General features: G+C 36.6%; 1 protein-coding gene across 2 annotated transcripts in view; it reads left to right on the top strand.

The window, feature by feature from the left end:
• Positions 1 to 22,291, top strand: part of LOC112826011 (bifunctional heparan sulfate N-deacetylase/N-sulfotransferase 4) — a 403,078-nt gene that overhangs the window by 361,939 nt on the left and 18,848 nt on the right. For both annotated transcript variants that reach the window (XM_025874089.2, XM_073891207.1), the window contains 2 exons: positions 3,195 to 3,377; positions 19,805 to 19,901. In XM_025874089.2, the coding sequence (XP_025729874.1) occupies positions 3,195 to 3,377; positions 19,805 to 19,901 (280 nt within the window). The remainder of the gene's footprint in view (positions 1 to 3,194; positions 3,378 to 19,804; positions 19,902 to 22,291) is intronic.

Genomic DNA, 22,291 nt, shown 5'->3' with positions numbered 1-22,291 from the left:
ATCTGATTTAAATTTCTATCTAAACAAGCTATATAAAGAATCTTCTTTAAAATAACCTTTCTCTTTTCTGACCTTTAGAATAAAAAGCTTTGAATACACCCCACGGGGGAAAAATGGACTGGAAATATGATAGGAGTGATACTGCCATCAAAGATAAATCTGCAGGCAATCAGTAATATTCTTTCAAATACTACAATTCATCGTTTTAAAGATTTTTTTTTAAGATTGTATTTGTTTTTTTGACAGAGAGATAGAGAGAGAGCACAAGTAGGCAGAGAGGCAGGCAGAGGGAGAGGGAGAAGCAGGCTCTCCGCTGAGCAGGGAACCTGATGCGGGGCTCGAGCCCAGGACCCTGGGATCATGACCTGAGCTGAAGGCAGCCCTTAACCAACTGAGCCACCCAGGTGCCCCTAATTCATCGTTTTAAAAGTTTTCATGTAAGATTCCAAAAATAATTTATCTTCTGTTATTCCAATTTAAAAGAAAAGAAAAAACTTTAAGTTACCAAGATATTACTTACATAGATTTTCCACTTTTTTCTATAGACAGATGTCTTTGCCTTTTTTTTTTCCCAAGAAAGTCAGAAGGAAAAAAAAAGATGGATGTCAAACTCTATGTATTAAACTCTTTGGGTGAAGGTGTCAGGTATATCATGTGTCAGATTTGGGAATCAAATGGCCTGGGTTTTAAATTCTGCTCTGCCATTGACTAGATGTGGGACTTGGACAAGTTACTTAACTCTGCCTCAGTCTCTTCATCTGTAAAAAGGGACAATGACTGTATCTACCTCATAAGAATTAATCTGTTAAAGTATTTAATCTTTTTGTATATATAAAGGGCTTAGATTCATGCCTTGCACATAGTAAGCACCATATACTTTATTATTATTATTATTATGGTATTATTTTTTAATTATTTTATGGTATTATTTTATGTAATACAGGGATATGAAGAACAATGGGCCAAGCTCTCCCACTCTCCTTCCCACCTTCATCTACTGTGAGGAGTATCTCTAATCATTTTAATTGGCTTTCCTCAGAGAATTTTCTTCAGCATTCTAATATAGCACATTGAAAGAGAATGTTTTATTTCCAAAGTAAAAAGGGCATTCAATGAACCTGATATCTTTAACTTATAAGTTATTCTGGCAATACTTTGCCAGCCTATTGTTTGTTTTATTTTGTTTTTTAAATTCTGGAACAAGCTAATGCCTTATTATTTTTAACACCAAAGGTATCCTCTTTGGACATTTACAGTTATCCAATGACATGTTAGGTCTTGGGCACAATAGTTCTGCAATGTATAATCTTTATTGCGTGGCTAGCATTCTAACCAGGTTGCAATGACATGATATTGGAATGGTTACTGCAAACCCGTTTTTATTTTCACAATAGTTCAAACAACCCAAATAAGCACACCAAGAAACGTAAACCCTTAAAAAAGAGGCAGTAAGCATCCATAAAAAAATTAGCCGTGCAACACTTGACTTTCTATATACTGACCTGTGGATATTATTTTCTGGTTAACATCACATAGTGTATTTGTTTTAATGTTATTATTTCTAACATTCTCTTACCGCTACTTTTCCAATGAAGTTAATAAAATAATTATATATTAACTTCTCTGAAATATTTATAGTTCTAAATAATAAGTAATAAAATGAATTTTTGAGATACATGCAAATATAATGAGATTGAGGAACAAGTACAAATACTGTGTATGGTAGAAAATTATTAATTCCCTTTTTATGACTTGCACTAGTCATCTCTACATGCAATCTCTACAGTTTAGATCAAGAATATACAAATTCTCCTTCATTTAATATTTTAATATTCCAACTGCAATCTCTGATGGATTGTATATCAGATTATATCTGTAATCATATTCAAAATTTTTGTTGTTTCCAGAGCAATCCACCTAGATTTTACTTTTTCTTAGTCTTTGATCTACAAAAATACAATACCAAAATGCTATGATATTTTTAGAGTTAATATAGAAATAAGAAGTATTGCAAAAGGATTAATAAGTATGGAGAAGTTTTTTGGCTAAATGCAATCAGTTTCAATGCAAACATTAACAATTTCTTTATTGCAGTAACTCTTCATTAGACCTTTGAGTCTAATTCCAATTTGAATCTAATTCTAATTCAATCTATATACATGCCTAAACCAGTAAAGATCTGTAACAATTGTTTTATTTTAGAACTAGCCTAATTCTGGTTCTTCACTAGCCTGGAAGTTATTAGGTTATTGGGTTTGATGATGTTGATTCTACAATAGGGAAAAACTGATATGGAAATTAACACTATATTTTTAATGAACAGTGAGGAGGAAAAGAAAAACGCAATTTCAATTTCCATTTTAAGAGTGAGTTTAAGAGTGATTTTAAAATAGAAATCAAATGTGTGGCTTTCCGCTTGTGTTAGCTGTGCAAACTGCCATAAGAAGATACCACAGCCTGGGTGGTTTAACCATCAGACATTTATTTTCTCACAGCTTTGGGTGCTAGAAGTCCATGACTGAGGTGCCAGCAAATTTAGCTTCCTTCTGGCTGTGATAGAGGGACGGAGGGAGATGGGGGTAGAAGAGGAGAGGGAAGAACACAGAGAGCGAGGGAGGGAGAGAGAGGGGAAGTGAGGGAGGGAAAGGAGAAGAGAGGGAGGGAGCAGGGGAGAGGGAGAGAGAGAGAGAGAGAGAGAGAGAGAATGAGCGCAGGTATTTCTTCCTCTTATAAGGGCTCAAGACCTATCAGGGTGCCTGAGTGGCTCAGGTCATGAACCCAGGGTCCTGGGATCCAGCCCCGTGTAGAACTCCCTGCTCAGCTTCCCAGCTTCCCCCTCTCGCTCTGCTGCTCCCCCTGCTTGTGTGCTCTCTCTCACTCTCAATCAAATAAATAAATAAAATCTTAAAAAAAAAAAAAGACCTATCAGGACTAGGGCCCTGCCCTTATGAACTTGTTTCACCATAATTACCTTCCTATAAATCTAATCTTCAAAAAAGTCACATTGGATACTGTGGTTTCAACATATATATTTGGGAGGAACACAATTCAGTTTATAACACCACCTCGAATGATAATCACACCTCTCAAGAAATTCCAAGGTTAAGTGAGGTCCTGCCTGGAGCTTCTGTGCTACTTCTGAACTTAAGTATGTTATATTTTATGGTCATTTTTATTTATCTTTTATCTTTCAGATCAGCATTTTCATGACCCATTTGTCGAACTATGGGAATGACCGCCTAGGGTTATATACCTTCATGAACTTGGCCAACTTCGTGCAGAGCTGGACCAACCTGAAATTGCAAACTCTGCCCCCAGTGCAACTAGCACACAAGTACTTTGAGCTCTTCCCTGAGCAGAAAGACCCTCTCTGGCAGGTAACGCTAAACCTTCTGTCCTGTAGTGGAAGGAAAGAAACCAGTGCCTAATTTGTATTAGGAACTCTGTTGGAGGTATTAAAACTGACATTTAGCCCAAACTTTTTTATTCAATAGTTTCATTCACTTCTATAACATTTTTTGTTTTATGGATTAAGTGTATTTTTTGTTTTTCTGGAGTTTGGTTGGTTGGTTTGGTTGGTTCCGAATTTTTGCTTTGAGGAGGCTGTTTTATTGTTGGTGTCTTCTCGGTGTTAATCATTTTGACTCTCAGTGTGAGCACTAACTGGCAGTAAAATGGTTAGGCACTGGGTATCTAGGGAGATAGAAACCAAGAGCAGTCATAATCTAAGACCCTATAACTAAACCCTGATATGTATGTATAAACACTGATAGTATAAATAAAAAGGGAAAAGCAATTTTTACCACATGCTTATACAGATTCTGTCTTTAATATGTCTCCATATTTCTTTTTTTTAATATTTATTTATTTTTTTATTTGACAGAGTGAGACAGGGAACACAAGCAGGGGGAGTAGGAGAGGGCGAAGCCGGCTTCCTGCAGAACAGGGAGCCCGATGTGGGGCTCCGTCCCAGGACCCCAGGATCATGACCTGAGCCAAAGGCAGACGCTAGGGGCCCCTCCATATTTCTTTTAAATCTAACTAATCTTTCACTAGGACCAGATCTATCGGTAAAAGAAAAATTGTCAGTTTTAGGATTGCTTTTACAAATAATTCAACTTCATGTGGGAGCCACTCAGCCTCCATGTATGAAAATGTAAACTGTCTGCTTCTTAGCAGTTATCTAGGAAAATGCTACCTCCCACTTTCTTGGTTCTTTATGCATTACGTTACACTGACCCACACAGTCAATAAGCTGACTGCAGAGAGCAGAGCACGTAGGGCCCTGCTAAGCGGCTGGTAGAGGGGTAGCATCATCATTACTGAGAAATCACTGTGAAACTGACTTTTTACCATCCATCCTCTCTCTCTATCTCCTCAAGACTATGTGTTTCTCTTTATTCCATAATCCACAATACATGTATAGACTCTGTGTCTATGCAGTCAGGAATTCATCGAACATATGTTTCTTAAGCATCCACTATGTGTAAGGCAAGGCTGGTTGCTCTAGAGAATGCAAAGAATAAAACACAGTGTTTTCTCTCAAAGTCAGTGAAGGGTTTCCTTGTTACTTTGATTCACTAGTATGTATTTCAGAATGTGCTTTAAAACTGACTGCTACAGTGAGTCATACTTTATTCTGATGATTTATTCAGGAACTCTCCACTATTTGTGTTTATATTGAACTACACATTCTAATTCTTTCATCCTTCTAATAAGTTGCTTGATTATCTGTATGTCTGGTGTATAAGTTAGACAGATAAATAGATAAAGATATAATTATTGGGGCACCTGGGTGACTCAGTCGTTAAGCGTCTGCCTTCGGCTCAGGTCATGATCCCGGGGTCCTGGGATCGAGCCCCGCATCGGGCTCCCTGCTCCACAGGAAGCCTGCTTCTCCCTCTCCCACTTCCCCTGCTTGTGTTCCCTCTCTCTCTGTGTCTCTCTCTGTCAAATAGATAGAATCTTTAAAAAAAAAAAAAGATATAATTATTAGGGTGTATATAATACCAAGTAGCTGCTGCATTTCATAAAGGCAAAGCATAAATAGCGTTATTCAAAAGTGCTCACACATTTATAGAATTGATAAATCATTGATAGTAAATCAATTCTTTTCTCACACGTGTTTATTTATGAGATATCTATAACTCACAGTATGGTAACAATAAAAAGTAGCCAACTTAACAAAGGTTGCAAACAGTTAACATATAGAAAATGAGTCAATAGCCCCAAGCTCTAATCTTCCTTTTCCTTTAGAAGCAGAATTTTTTTTTAGATGAAGGATTTATATCTCTTACTATTGTGTGAGTTTTTTTTAATTAAGAATTATATCTATTGATATAGGTTCAATATCAGTGACACTGTTCCTTTTGGTAAGGAATGAATATAATCAAAGATACACCAGTTCTGAAGCACCTGGTGCTCAGTTGGTTAAGCATCTGACTCTTGATTTCAGCTCAGGTCATGATCTTGGGGTTGTGAGACTGAGCCCCGGGTCAGGCTCTGTCTGCACTCAGTGTGGAGACTGCTTAAGATTCTCTCTTTTCTTCTCCCTCTGTCCTTCCTTTCTTTCCCTCCCCCTTAAAAAAAAAAAAAAAAAGATACACCAGTTCCAATATGATTGGTCAATTTGATGATTCTAAATATTGATTGAATTTTTGTTATGTATGAAATACCATGTTAGTTGATTGGGGGTGTAAATGAAAATTAGAAACAGAAAATAGAACTATTTCTTAGAAAACTATATTATTTTGAAGACATAAGAACATAAATATATACAAAACATTTGTAAGCGCTGACAATTAATTTTGAATAGCATCATAGAGTTAATTCTTAGGTAGTTCTTAATAAATGATGAAATTAATCAGAAAAGGCTTCGGAGAGTTCACAAATGTTTGTTATTGCTGTTGTCATTTGTATGTTTAGCAATTTTAATATATCCTATCAAAATCGTTTATTATAAACATATTTAAATAACATTGAAGAGTAAATATTTACTAAAAGAATCCCATTTTATCAAGTGAATTACATGGTTTCTTTGGACTGAAAAATAAAGTTGCAAGCATTTCTCATTAACTAAAGTGCCATGTATTCTAAAATATGTTTAAAAAGGAAAACAAGAAATAGAAAGCAGAAGAGCAGCTAAGTTCAAGAGGGAATTATTCAGGTACGTGAGATTTTGAGAACAGTTGACCTATTGAAGCAAATCTGATAAACTTCGCCAGTGAGACTGCAAATGGTTAAGTAGAGATAAAGTGCATAATACTGTCTGAGTCCCTTTCCCTGAGTTATCTCTTCTTTCCATATTCATATGTATAATGATAAACAAAGCAGCTGTAAGCATTATCATCATGTTCTTTAAACAATATGAATTTAATTTTACAAAAAAAACATATGAGCACAACCAGCACTAATTAAGTGTTTTGTAGCCCACTCATCACAGGCCTACAGAGTTAGGATAGATTAATATTATGTGTCTGTCATCGTTACACATTCTCAAAATTGAGGTACTTTTTTGTGTTTCAAAGCATGCCTTCTTATTTAGTGTATTTCACTTTTAAAAAAGTATATCAACTGTTATTTTTCTCTAGATTTTTAATTCACACATTTTTATTACTACAAATAAAAATAAAACATGAAGAATGATGATCTTCACATCTATTTAGTTTCCTTTGGTTCTTTATGTAAATTTTCATTAGCACCAACTACCATGTCTATGAAATTGCTTTGTCACCTAATTAAAAAGTGCAATATGAGTATCTATCAATGGACATCATGGTAAGAACAACACAGAATGTGTCTGTGCTCCCTTCACTGGAAGTTGCTTCTTTCAAATCTGCTAAATGTGAGAATATATGCTGAGGACACACATGGAACTCTATCCCTCGAGTTTATTCTCCTCAGTGTAGTCCCAAGTGTGTAAGATTCTTAAAAGTATTCTCACGGGTTCCTGTTAATTCATACCCCTTTTTGTTTTGGGAGAATAATTACTATGAAGCATGGAAGAATAGGATTTCCTTTTTTTTTTTTTTAACTCTCATTATAGAAACTAAAACCACAACATGGAGGCATTTAGAAGGTCAGAAACTTGCACATTTGTTAATCGATGCTTTTAAGCTCTCAAGCTGTCAGGTTAGCTCAGCCTCAATCTTCACTCAGTCACTCCAGACTCTCACTATCAACAAACACGACAAGCATGATGTGGATTCCTGCTTGCCCGCATGACCAAGGGAAAGCTCAAAGAGCAGCAGGGTCTCTCTCTCCATGCCAGTATCCCCAGGATTAAAGAAGTAGGAAAGAAAATCACAGGGTGAAAGGTTATCACCTTTGTTGACTCTGGCTATGAAATCATCCAACTCCGGCTTACGGATCATGAGATCTGAACAGCTGTGACATAAACAAATCAGAAGTTCTAGTGACATACACTCTGTAGCTTCTATTACTATATGCCTGTTGAAGGAATAAATGAATTCCGACCCAGAGACTTATAGATTGTAAGAGTAGGAGAAATTAGGGACATCTAGCCCAATCTATTCAGTTTAGAGAAGACACAGTGACACCCAGCGAGGTGAAATATCTTGTCCTAAGTCACTTGGATTACTAGGGACAGGTCAGCAGTAAAGCTCGGGTTCTCTTATTCCTACTCCAGTGTAGTTCCGACCACACCAAGATGGCGGTTTTACATTTAGAAAAATAAATCTGCTTCTATCTTCGACTCTCTCTGTAAGACGGAATTTCAGGCATACATTGTTACTTTAGAAGAATCTGCTGGTTTATTCAGTGTGAATTTATTTGACCTACACTTTTGAAGTACCTACGTAATAGAAAAGTCTTTGCTTTCACAGAACTTACAAACCATAATAGCTCCTGGTTATGTGAACAAAATGACATTATGAATTTGTTTTCATATTTATTCCTTTCTTTTCCACTCCATACCTTATTTATGACTCTACTATTGCACTTACTGTGTGGTCTTGCAGACGCTTACGCCTGTCATACACCAGCTCATGCAAACCTTAAGGGGTGAGACTAGGTTCATACAGCTTTGTAACCTAGAACCTAGCATGGTACCATAGCTGCCGTCATTATAATCTCATGAATGAATAAGCAAAAGCAGAGGCGGGTGCATGTGCACAAAGAACAGTCAAAGTGGCACACTTGTTTCTTAGATAACGGTAGGTATCCAGTGGGAAATAACCTTGAAAAGCACATACAAGGCAGCTGGGAAAACTTTGAAAGCTACCAGAGTCATCTGGATTTGAGAGGCAACAAGGAGCCTACACGTGTCGGTTCTGAAGTTGAGAGTAAAGTAATTAAAAAAAAAAAAAAAGGTTGGCCAATAAAGATTATACCAGAAGTCTCTTTGCAGGACAGGTAAGAACAGGGAGGTACTAAAGTTAGGACAGTAATGTAGCCATGAGAGAGGGAAACCCCAAGTAGCTTCATGGTTGGGAAAAAAAGTGAGGCCTTTAAAGAAGTGTGATAGAAACTGTTTGTGGGGGAGACACTGAGAGGAAAGGAAAACTGATCTGCAAGTAATCACCCCACAGCTGGGGAAACGAGTTCGATAATACCATAGTTTTCATTTCCATTTATTCATCTTTTAGCCCCTTCCAGTGAAATAGCCGGAATAGTTCCTGCTCATTTCCTAGATGGTACAGCAGAGGCATAGACACCATTACCTTCTTACATATTTTTTCCTAATCATAGTTTGAATTTATGTATTTGCTTCATTTATCTGCCTAATTCAGACAAGTATTTAAACCTTTCAGGAATGCTTCCCAAATATGTAGGTAATTTCTCATGATTTTAATTTTTTTTAAGATTTTTTTTTTTATTCATTGAGAGAGAGAGAGGGACAGAGAGAGAGAGACAGAGAGAACATGAATGCAAGGGGTGGAGCAGAGGGAGAGGGAGAAGCAGACTCCCCCTGAGCAGGGAGCCCCATGAGGACACGCGAGGCTCGATCCCAGGACCCTGGGATCCTGACCTGAGTCTAAGGCAGATGCTCAACTGACTGAGCCACCCAGGTGCCCCTAATTTTTTTTAATTTACACTGAAGCACTTCCCTACTTGGTTATGCAAGGCTGTTGGACATTCTGACATCCAGAAATGGTGACATAAGTCATGGATTTTCCCTTTCCTGTCAATTCGTTGCAAATATGATCTTGTCAAGTGTCAAATTCCCCACACAACTTACTGAGGTTTAGTAATAGAAAAACCACTTGCAGATAGTGCCATAAAAAAATAAAATAAAATATCATATATACTTCCATCCTTTCTGAATCAAAATCATCATAAAACATGGATTTTGCAGAACTAATCCAAATATAACAACGAAAAAAACCTGATTTTTTTTTGCGTGTGTGCCCTACAGATATATCTGATAACTTAAGTGTTGTACTATGAGTGAATATGCTATAGTAGATCAACCTATTATTAAGAGTTTTAAAATACAGTTTTTCTTAACTGAGTTTGCTATCTAGATTCTCTGACAGGATATTCATAAAACCATAAATAATAATATTAGGTACTATCTGCAGGAATGTGCAGTCATCCGTTTGAATGTACTCAGAACTTCAGAGTAAACCTGTCATCTCCTGGGGTAAATTTTACTATGAGAACATTTCATGGGAAAATGCCAACCGTATCAATTTATTTAAATCAACATGGATATAATATGGTGACAAGTGCATAGATGTTTAAGGTAAATCAAAGGTCCTTTGTGCTTAAAGCAGCTTTCATGGAGCTGTTACCCTAGACGCACACAGAACCATAGACCCTTTTCTACCCACTCCTGCCTCAGAAGTGGGTATTTCTGCTTCTCTGTATCCAGACCACTTTAGGAGGAAAGTTTGAGAAGGAATCAGACTATTAAGTGCTACAGGAGCTCTGTGGAGAGAGCCTTCATTATAAATCAGTGCACTCAGAAAGGAAAGGCTTTTCAAAGGAGTTGATGGACTAGCTGAGTTTTATATAGCACGCAGGGTAGAGTCAAGCTCTGTAAAGATGGTATGTGTCTCCAAGTTTCTCCAAAAGGAATTGCTGGTTGAAACACTGAGAATAAACACCCATGGCCTATTAAAATTCCTCATCAGTGTATGTGGATTGTATTAGGCTTAAATGAAATTGAGAGACAAAAAATTGAAAGTCACCCGCCTGTGTAAAACAGATTGGAAAAGGATTTTGTTTTAAAGACAGGTACATGGCAAAACTCGGTAAGCAGAACTTTTGGAAACAACACAACCAGATAAGGAGGAAGAAGTATAATGTTAAAAGAAAAACAAATACACCTTTCGTAGCATTCTTCTTTAAACAGTGCGGTCTGAACAGCAGAAGGCAAGTAGAGAGGAAATGAAGAGGAAACCAATAACCTCTGAAATGTTCATAATTAACAAAATAATCCTACCATGAGCCCTGGGTGTTTTTAAGGTTCCAGCTAAGTCTAGATATGTCCCAGGTATCTGCAACAGGCACATGACTCCAGAGGAGGTAATCTAACTGATGATTCCACAGCGTCCTTGTCAATGAAGGATGTGGAGAAGCAATGAGCAAAGCAGATTTTTAGTAGAGAAAAGGCAACGTAGGTTGGAATAACTAGATCTAATGAGAACAAAAGTTGTTCTTTTGTTATGAACTTCAGGATAAGGTAAGTAGTGTCATTTTTTTTAAATCTGTGTTTTTAGCTTGATTATGAATTTGAAAATTTTACTTAATTGGAGAGGAAAAATCTGGGTTTTCATCAGAATTTACACCCCTTTCTAAGCCTGGCCCATCACCTCAGAGAATCTTCTCTCCATCTCTTTTATACCTACTTAAAAGCAAATCGTCCTCGCCTCATCATATAGTTCATGTATAAAACCACCTGAGTCCCCTTTACCTGTGTGAGAGCTGAGTTACATGCATTTTTACTAGACTGGCACAGTAACCATAAGCTGCTTAAAGCAATTTTGCTGAAGTTTTTTTAAGTTCCAATATATCTATAATGCTAGATACTTAAAACAGTAAATTATTGTTTACAACAGTTTCAGATTCAGGGAACAATCAGATTAGAGGATGAAAAAAGATATAATTGCTTTGTAATTTTCTGACTTTCGAAATTAAAATAATAGCAATGGAACAAAGTATGAAAATGCAAGCAAATGCTTAGCTTTTTCTTGGGAAGACTCTTTGACCTTCAAAATCACTGCCAAACACTCTCTTTCCCTCTTTCATTCTCTCTCTCTCTTCCCTCCCTCCCTCTCTCTCCCTCTCTCTCTCTCCCTCTCTCTCTCTCTTTCTCTCTCTCTCTCTCTCTCACACACACACACACACACATGATATTTAGCTGCAGAGACAACCCGAGCTTTGGATTCCAAATTTGAAACTAACTTGCTGTGTGACCTTCAGCAAGACCTAAATAAAACATCTTGCACCTCAGTCTCCTCAGGTATAAAGGAGGAATAATGATATCTGTCTTGCCAGGTTGCTTTGAGGATTAGAAATAATCTATGCCAAGCAAGTGCCTGGAATATAGAAGGTGATCAATAAAGGCCAGATATTATGTTAGCTGTTACTCAAATATTCAGCCAACATAAGAAAAGCCAGAGTAGGAAAAAATCTAAACAAACATTTTCAGAGTATAAAATAGGAAATGCATACATCTTGTTAATAAAGTTATGATTAAGAGACACAGGGGGAAACATGCAGGAAAAGAGGTGAAAGAAGAAATACTGGGCATCTGGAAAGTCTTAAAATAGCATAACATAGAAGGAATGCAGTTATAACGATAGGCAATCTGCCTAGACTGAGGTATACACATGCCACCACCTATAAAGTACATACAGGAAAAACCAAAGTAGTGTAAGTTGAACTGTTAGTAATAAAAGCATTTGGAACAAAAGGTATTATAATAGCATTCAGGGAATTTTATTTGATAGTTTACTTCTATCAGTATAATTTCTTGGGAGAGCACAACTAGAAATAATTAGTGTCTTTATCTACCAGAACAGGGCATGTTTACCCATGTTCTGTATGTTAAAGAAAACTCTTTTCAAGTCTTATATAGCATTTGCCCATTTCTGTGAATGTTTTATTTCACTGGTTTTGCGTGCAGAAATTTGAACGGCAAAGGCACGTGTACTGTGATAAAGAAAATAAGTGGCCTAGTTGAACATAGAGAACCAGAAAGATCTCACGAAAGACACTTTCAGCAGTGGTACTGAATAATTGATCAGTTTGCTCATCTACCTTTGCGAAGTATAAAGAAACCATTAGAGCAAATGAATTGAGTACCTAATATGAGATTTGTTCTTCACTGGGATATGTGTGCGGAAACTTGGTAAGTGTAGGTCATGGGAACTGCCTTTCTATTGTTTAATATATAAAATACAGTTGAAAACTAAAGTTCTTTACAAATGAGGCAGTTAAATAATATGAGGAAAATAATGTTTAAGATATAAAGTGATGACTTAAGGAAATAGCAAAACGAGCTTCTGGGGCCACCATAAAAAATATCATTGGAGATTGTAAATATTTTATTTCTGTGGGAGTTTTGCAAGTAAAGTGTCTACCCGGTTCGTATTATGTTAGTTTTCAAGTATATGTCAAAATCTGTCTATGCCTATTACTAAAGGTTTACTGTGCTTGTCTCAAGTCAGTTATTCAGTCATTCAACCCATATTTATCAAGCACCTTTCATATATTAGATTAGACTAACAGAGGTCTTCTCTTCAGAGAACTTACATTCTAGTTGAGATAGAATTATTATAAACATAAATGTATTATATATGTAATTTAAAATTGCTATAAACACATACCTGAATAGAATCATTTCAGGTACTGAAATACAATGAAGAAAATATAACCAGAAGCTATCACAGAAAGACAGGAGTGGGAGAAATTGCTTTGGTTCTGGTCAGCAGGGCAGGCCTCTTGCATGGGTGATATTTCAGTAGAGACCTGAGTGATGACAAGTGCTAAAACAATAAATCGGATGAGTTGCAGGAGCGAGACAGCAAGCATATTCAAAAATAAATTGAGTTGGGATTATATAGGGTCTTTGGGTCTGGTAGGGCAATCTATATTCTCAAGTTTCCCTGAAGAAACACCAAGCTATTTCCCTATCAAGTAAGTCGTACGTCCCAGAAATCCAGTCACCAAACTGTGATTTTGAGAAGGGGTAGCCACCCCAGGGGCTAGAGTTCTGACGGTGGACCAGGAAGTCTGTTCTCAGGAAGGATATCTATCATAAACCAGTCCATCAGCAACTGTAACTTCTTTCTTTTGCTTCAACTGACTAACTTATCTGGACAAAAGGAAAAAAAAAAAGGTTAACCTGGGATCACATAATAATTACTCTCTTTTGTATTTTTTTTTAAAGATTTTATTTATTTGACAGAGAGAGACACAGCGAAAGAGGGAACACAACCAGGGGGAAGTGGGAGAAGGAGAAGCAGGCTTCCCGCGGAGCAGGGAGCCCGATGCGGGGCTCGATCCCAGGACCCTGGGACCATGACCTGAGCCGAAGGCAGACGCTTAACGACCGAGCCACCCAGGCGCCCCTAATTACTCTCTTTTATAGAGAACAATTTAATCATTTTAAATATATTAACTCCTTTAATACTCTCAATAACCATGTGAGGTAGATACCATCAATCATTATTTTCTTGAGAAGGAAACTGAGGCCCAGAGAATTTAGGAAAATTCCATAAGACACAGGCAGTCTCCCTCCTGAGGTCACACTCTTAACAACTGGGCTATGCCACCCCTCTAAAATAAAAAGGGAAAGTTTATGGAACATATTAGCTTACACTAGAATAATTGGTGAAAATTTTATTAGATTGGTAAAAAAGGAAATAAGAGCATTCCATAGAAAAATAAATTGTTCAAATAAACTTCAAAGAATCAGGTGCAAACATGAGTATATCTATAATAGTGAATACAGATTAACTGAAACATCAGGTTGGTTTTGGCAATTGTTTTTCTTTTTTTTTTTTTTTTGTCTTTTTAATTGAAGTATAGTTGACACAATGTTTCATTAACTTCAGGTATACAACATAATGAGTCCACAAGTCTATACATTGTGCTAAGCTCACCACAAGGGTAGCTACTGTCATCATACACTATTACAATACCATTGACTATATTCCCTATGCTGTACCTTTTATTCCCATGACTTAGGCATTCCATCACTGCAAGCCTGTACTTTTCTCTCCCTTTCACACAGTTTTCCAACTATTCCAGCCCTCTCCCCTCTGGCAACCATCAGTTCTTTCTCTGTATTTATGGGTTGGTTTCTGCTTTCTCGTTTGTTCACTTTTATTTTTTAGATTCCACATATAAGCAAAATCATATGGTATTTGTCTTTGTCTGACTTACTTCACTTAGCATAATACCCTCTAGGTCTATCCATGTTGTCACAAATGTCAAGATCTCATTCTTTCTTATGGCTGAGTAATATTCCATTGTATGTAAATTCCACATATTCTCTATCCATTCATCTATCAAGGGTCACTCAGGTTACTTCCATATCTTGGTTACTGTAAAAAATGCTGCAGTAAACATAGAGCTGCGTATATCTTTTCAAATTAGTGTTTTTGTTTTCTTTGGGTAAATACCCAAGGGTGGAGTTATTGGATCATACAGTATTTCTATTCTTAACTTTTTTGAGGACCCTCTATACTGTTTTCTACAGTGGCTGAACCAATTTACATTACTGCCAACAGTGTCCGAGGGTTCCTTTTGCTCCACGTCCACACCAACACTTGTTATTTCTTGTCTTTGATTCTGGTCATTCTGACAGGTGTGAGGTGATATCTCATTGTGGCTTGATTTGCATTTCCCTGATGATGTGTGATGTTGAGCACCTTTTCATGTGTCTGTTGGCCACCTGTATGTCTTCTTTGGAAAAGTATTTGTTTAGGCCCTCTGCCCATTTTTTAATCAGATTTTTTTGGGGGGGTGTTGAGTTGTATAAGTTCTTTACATATTTTGAATATAAACCCATTATCATATATTTCATTTGCTTATGTCTTCTCCCATTCAGTAGGCTGCCTTTTCATTTGTTGATGGTTTCCTTTGCTGTGCAAAGGCTTTTTATTTTGGTGTAGTCTTATTATTTTATTTTTGCTTTTGTTTCCCTTGCCTGAGAGGACATATCTAGAAAAATGTTGCTAAAGCCAAAGAGATTACTGCCTGTTCTCTTCTAGGAATTTTATGGTTTCAGGGATCACATTAGGTTCTTAATCCATTTTGAGTTTATTTTTGTGTAGGGTGTTGGCAATTGTCACTTCAGAACAGTGCAACTCAAAGTGTGGTCCATGGATGGGTTTGAATTGTTTGTTGTTGATCTGCCATGAGACAGGAAGCTTGTGCCAACATGTAAACCAACTATATCACTGAGCATGCTGGCTGCTTCAGGTGGAATTTTGTTTTGTTTTGTTTTGTTTTCTTATAGCAGGATGTTCTTATTGAAGTAAGTAGTTCAATAATTCACATGCTGACACAGGTTCTTTACCTTCTCACAGACAAGTGCTCTGAAACACATTGAGTTAGAGTGCAGGCAATGTTGCTATCATGATGACATTCCAAACAGTAAATTGACTAAATAAAATAGATACGTATTTCTCACTCATACAGCTGTCTAAAAATGGGCAGGCCATTTAGGAGAGTTAGACAGCTCTCTTCCACATGGCCATCCAGGGCCCCCAATTGGCAGTGGTTAAGCATCTCTGAGTCCCAGGCACCTACTGTAATTGTAACCATTTTACAGCCAGCAGTCAGTAGGAAAGGGGAAATCCAGGGAGAGTGGTTTTATCCTTAAGAAGATACTTAACGTCATTTTGGCTTTCTCTCCTTTGGACTGAAATGATTCATATGAAGAAAGTTTGATTCAAAAGAGTGAGTGAAATACAGTCTCTAGCTGGAAACTTACAGACTTTGCAAAATAGGGAATGTTCTATAACTGAAGGAAGAAAAGGAGACTAGAAAGTTTACCCTTCTCTGGCATAGTAAAAATTATACTTAGAGAGTTAAACTGAAGCTAGACTATTGAGTATTGGAGATTGAATACTAAATAAAATGATGGCAGAAAGACACTGGTAAAAATAAAATAAAATTTCAATTATTATGCAAAATAAATTTAAAAATGTGAAGTTTATTGGCTTGTAATTAACTCCTTTTATCACAGTTTCTACAGATGAATTCATAGAAAAACCCAAGATATATAGCCTAACCTTTTCCAAGGCGAATTCTCATATAGTGCAGTTGTCTTTATATATCATTGGTCTTTTTATATTGCACTCCACTCTTGTTCCAGTGGAAGCTGGGGATGGAAAATGCATTAGGATCAAGTCTGAGATAAGAAATTTCGTTCCAAATGATTTATTGAAGAGATGCTCTCAGGAAAAACCTATAAGGGGAAAAAGTGAAACAGGAAAGAGAAGAGGAAATAGTTTATGTGAGTAGAGAAGGCAAATTCATACTCTGAATATGTGTGAGCGGGGTTCAGGATGAATCAGTGCCCTTTTCAAAATGGAAATGTCCAATATAATCAATTTTCTCCTAAGTGGTAGGCTAGAGCTATTTCTGGGATTTAAAATTGGTCTCTGTTACTGACAAGTCATATATTCAACAGTGGCTATAACTAGAGCAGACTTAGGAGAAGGAGGCCCATGAATGGCCTCCATCTTGCTATCATGGCTACTCCATTACTTCAGCAATGGGTTGGCTAGACAGAGGTTGGGTGGTATGTGGGAATATTGGGAACTGGCTGAATCATCTGTCCACTTGGTTGTTTTGCGCTTCTACACCGAATACCCTCAGGTGTACATTAATGTGTAGTACAAGTTCATCACACTTTTTGATCACTATCATGGGTCCATCCACATACCTTTTTCCTAGAACTTATCAGCCCTAATATTTCCATGCTGCCCCTTTTAGTCCCTTGGCTAATCCATTCACCACTGCCTATTCATCTGTTATATTCTTACATTGCCCTATTAGTCTATACACAAAAAAGTAGATGACCAGGAATGTTGCCCAGAACTCTGTTAACTGGAAGTTTTCCCTTAACCTATTGGTTTTTAGGAACCCCTCTGAATGGGGCTTTAGTGCAACAGCAGTCCATCTTAGCCCTCTGCCAACATATGAATCAACCTATCTACAAACCAAGCTTGAGTTTCCCCCCTTCATCAGCAGATTATAGGGGGGCTTCACTGAAACTCTAGGAATGAGCTGATATAGAGATATTGGTGAACAGTAATAGCTGACATAAGGGTCTGGGCCACTCATTTATAAGGTTACTTGTAGCCTTTGAATCAGCTTGAGATCAATCCCAGACATACCACTCCCATCTTACAATGAACTGCTACTGGGTACAACCCAATATTCAGCTTATGATGACCACTTACGGACACACAATCACTTTGAAAATTCATGGCAAACACTATCTCTTCTAGGGCTCTGTAGCATACCAGGAGTAGATACCAGTTTGAAAGATCTGCTGCAAATGGCACACCCTGCTGCAGAAACTTGGGGGTGTACTTCATGATTCTCCTCCGGGGTTTGACCAAAACTCTCTTTGGCATCCTTTTATACCATAGATGCCAAAGTACCATAGGTCTGCCCAGATGTATGAGCCAAGTGGGAGGGCTGCTTTTGCCTCTGTCTTATCTTTTGCAGGACTCTTTCTTGTTCTGGGTTCCACTCAAAACTAGCAATTTTATGCATCACCCTGTCAATGACTCCAAGCAGTATTCCCTAGTGCAATAAAATGCTGCTTCCTAAACCCAAAGAAGCCTATCAAGCCCTGTGCTTCTTTCTTAGTAGTAGGAGTCGCAAAGAACAAAAACAGACCTTTACTTTGGTGGGGATGTCTGGGCATGACCTTAAAAAACCACCAAAGGTGGTAGGCTCCTGAAAATTTGCTGGCTTTTCTTTCACCCTCTGGAGTGCATATGTCTTTCCAAGGCAGCCAGAATACTTGACACTTGTTACCTACAATTAACATCACATCATTAGTATAGTAAACCAATGTTAAGTTCTGTGGAATGTCATGATCTAGGCCCTTTCAGTCTATATAATGACCCTGAGGAAAAGCAGCTTTGAATACGATTTTTGAGAAAAATATCAAAATATTATTTTAAGAAAAATATATTTAAATAATATTTTTCTCTTCCCTTAGTGCTTTTTGTCATCTAAAAAAAAAAAAAAACCTTTGAAGAAAGAAGGGAGGAGACTAGACAAATTAAGTAATGAGAATTCAAACAAACTATAGGGTTTAATTTGGCATTCTTTAATTGAACTTTGGAAGTTCAACTGGGGTAAGCATTTCTTGATGGATCTCCTATTTTTAGTTAGATAAATTTGTTTTCTGTGCTGGAATGCAATCTTGAGAAATCTATGATTTTTGTGGCACTTGTATTTGGCAAAATGGTCAAAAGTGTCATAATTAAAGGCAACTTATCTAACAAGTTTTATCTAGAAAAATATTCATCAAAGAAAGATATTCTAAATGGAAAGTAACTGTGAAATATTTGGTGTCTAATATTTAGGCATTTCCATATGGAAAAAAGCTAGAATTGGAAATAACAGAAACACATTTCCTTTAACAGAATTTACTCTTGCTTACTTCCACTCTATAAAGAAAATATTTCCCCAGTTAAAAATGTAGTGGTCTATAGGGAAGAGTCCATTGAAAGTATCAACATTTTCAAATTTATTAATCATGAATGGAACTTTGAAAAAGATTGCAGGCAATTTTATGGAAAAGTAAAACATAATAGGATCATACTGAAAACATTCTTTAGTAGAACTTTGCTGATGTTTATTAGAAAAAGATGTGGCTAAAGAACTGATTAATGTACATAAATATGAAACATAAATGATTAGTCATCTTATGTCATTTTTAATATTTGGATAATAAAAATAAAATTATAATTGTCTTAATACCTAACATATGGTTTTAGACAGAATTTTATGAAAATGATTTTAATATATTATTTAGATTAACTATAATAAAATCAATTTGTCAGTCAATAAATATTTTAAAAATTGTATTATTTTCACTTAATGGCCCTTTTAATTCTCAAAAGTGTCATGATTTAGATAATAAATGTGGGTCACTCAAATGAAATGGAAGGAGAATGGAACAGGAGAAGGTTGAGATGGAGGTAAAATTGGACCTCTGGATACGTTGGGTCTGGCATTTCCTCACCACATCTATACAGCAATTATACAAATGCAATTTAAAAATAGGTTAAGAGCTCAGGACAGAGGTATAGGCTAGAAATGTTTATCTACTTGCTGTCAGCTTATAGGGTATAGCCAAACATTAGGATTTGCTGGATCAGCACAGAACAGCACATAGTGTAAAAAAGAAAGGAAAAGTTGGCCAAGTGTGAAGTTCAAGGATGACCCTTCAGCCTCTAGGGAAAAAGAAATAGGAAAGATTAGGGCAGAGCTCAGATATCTGAGAAACTATGGTTAAACGAAGTTAAGACAAGTGAAGGCTCAGATATACAGACGTGAAACATAAATCCAGAGATGGAGTGGAACCTCAGCTGTTAGAACCTGGCCAAGTTGCAGAAGAGGATAACAGCAGGATCAACTTCATGCTGAGTTCTAGCCTTGGAGCTAGGAAAGGAAGGAAGGTGCCATTATATGAGGAAACAGTTTGGAAATCAGAAAACCAGAACCAGAACAGTGTCTAACTCCTAGTTCTAGGGTATCAAGCAAGATTTTGATCCTGTCCTTTGAACAATTTTTACATTACACAGCCAGAGGTTCATTACACAATAAGATTTATTATTCTTCCTTCCTGCAGAATCCATGCGATGACAAACGGCACAAAGACATTTGGTCCAGAGAGAAAACCTGTGACCACTTGCCAAAATTCCTTGTCATCGGGCCACAGAAAACAGGTAGGAATAGCCAACTGTGCTCTCTGATTCTTTTTTATTTTTCTTTTTTCTTTTTTCTTTTTCTTTTTGTCATGAAACATATTGTCATACAGTGTAGTTGGATTAGGTCTCACTTTGTGAAATATCTAGATATCTATCCAAGTTCATTATTTGAATTGTTCTTCATCCCTATGGATCATCTTTATGCTATGATCTTCAAAGGGACCCTAAGGCTGCCTATTAATTAGACTTAAGGACTAAATTTTAACTATAGATTTTAAAGCTGTTCAACAGGTGTCAAATTTTTGACAGCTTTGTGTTAATGTACCACAGTTGCAGTATCTGATTTTTAATCCCTACTTTCTTGTAGCTTTGCCTTAATTATCTCCTAAATTAAGTTATAAAGCAAGCACTTGGCTTGATTTAAACTATTTTACACTGTATATCAGCCTTGAATTGATTTTTTTCAGAGCTATTGCCATTATTACTTTCAATTATTCCACATGTGTGATTTGTTTTTTAAAAATAATTATTAAGTATAAATATGGTTTGGACTTATTTCCTGGTACACCTGAGGTTCATCAGGCATTTTTCCCTTAGTATTTTCTCATATGCTGAAGGACAAGTGTATAAGACTGCAGTAAAAGAGAGTGAAAGTATTTCACCAATAGATGACACTTTCAATTAGAATATTTTATACTTTCTTCAGCATGTGACAGTTTTATACACTTTGCTCATGTCCTGATTAATTAAAGTTTTTATTGAGTTGCTGTATTTTGAATGCACTACTTTGACTAGAAGCATTTTCATCAGTGAGTGCACAAACCATAACACAAAACAAACAGTCACAATAAATAAACCTGGCCCAGATGAAGATATTTGTAATACAAGCAAGTAGATCATTTTAAAAGTTGTGGGTAAAATTTCCAGACTATTAGATATTGGTTGTTGAAATCTTTTTTTCCTCCAGGAATATAAATTGTATTACAACAGTAAGTTACACATGTGCAGGGAGGGGAAAAAAATCAGCACATATTTTCAGATATATCACTTGTGTTGTTGTTTAAAATATGCATTAATTTTCTACTAACTCCCTTATAGCAGTGTTAACTCTGGAAAGACTACTAAAAAAATAAAACATTCTTGTGTTGTAAAATTATGCTAAAAATTTAATTTAAAGATGTATCTTTTATCATTTGTCATTGAATATTATTACTTCTTAGTTCTGCTAGAAAACTACAGGTTAGTAAGTATAAATCTAGTTTTCCTCCTTGTTATTTGTATTTATAAAGACAATAACTTACACTTTTAGATTTTAATATTTGACCTACCAGTATGGAAATAACCGAGTTTTCAGCTGCTTTTGGCATCCCCAAGGCAAAGAAACAAACAAGAAAGTTAAAATAAAGGAGTTGGATGATAATAATATTTTATATGCTGTGAAAATGCTATTCTAATGTGAAAAAGGTTGTGATAATTCTTAAAATCAGGTCAATCATAGAAGTCTAAAGTCTTCTTTTGTCCTCCTTATTGCTTTAGTTGGCAAAATTCCCACTGCTGTCAGAGCTGTAAATTTCCTGGACACAGCAAATGCTAAGAATCTGGTCTTCAATGCAAAGTTGCCTTTAAACAACTTAAACATGGCCTACACATCCTTTGCAATAAACATGAGATATAAAATTAGTCCTCAAAGCCCTATTTTCTCAATTGTGAGGTGCGAATGGAAGGAATCACTGTCCACTTCTCCATTGCTGAATCCTGGAAGAAATTCCTGTCAGCTGATAGTGGGGCAGTGAATGAGGCCAGGCAGAGAGCAGGGTAGTCTTGGGTTTATGGCACTCAAAGCTTAAATCTTAGTCTTACTAGGATCCTTAGGACAAGTAAGCATCTTTCATGATTCCAGGTCAAATTTTGATATTACCAGGCTAGGAGGGGATTTCCAAAAGGGTTAAATTGAGCAGAATAATTCTTTTTTCTTTTTAAGATTTTATCTATTTATTTGTGAGAGAGAGATAGAGTGCAAGCAGGGAGAGGGGCAGAGGGTGAAGGAGAGGGAGAAGCAGACTCCTCACTGAGCAGGGAGCCCGATGTGGGGCTCCATCCCAGGACCCCAGATCAGGGCCTGAGCTGAAGGCAGACGCTTAACTGACTGAGCCACCCAGGTGCCCCTCGCACAATAATACTAAAAGCATAACTTGTTGGCCTTACCTCTCTCAGAAAATCAGTGTCCCCATTGTCAATATTATTTTCTCATGATTTGATTGGCTTACTCTGGTAAAACTAAAAACAAGATTGTATATAAGATAGAATGCAGTTTCCCTGAGAGTACTGTCAGGGATGAGGTCGTTTTTACTTCCTCCACAAAATATTTATATCAAAGACATTGGATAAAAACAAATGTCAGTAATAGA

This window comes from Callorhinus ursinus, unplaced genomic scaffold, assembly GCF_003265705.2.
Source record: "Callorhinus ursinus isolate GAN/ISIS: 27379988/994484 unplaced genomic scaffold, GSC_fseal_2.0 scaffold4, whole genome shotgun sequence".
In the NCBI taxonomy this organism is placed as follows: Eukaryota; Metazoa; Chordata; class Mammalia; order Carnivora; family Otariidae; genus Callorhinus; species Callorhinus ursinus.
The sequence above is the reverse complement of the archived record's forward strand: the minus strand, read 5'-3'. Positions and strand labels throughout refer to the sequence as shown.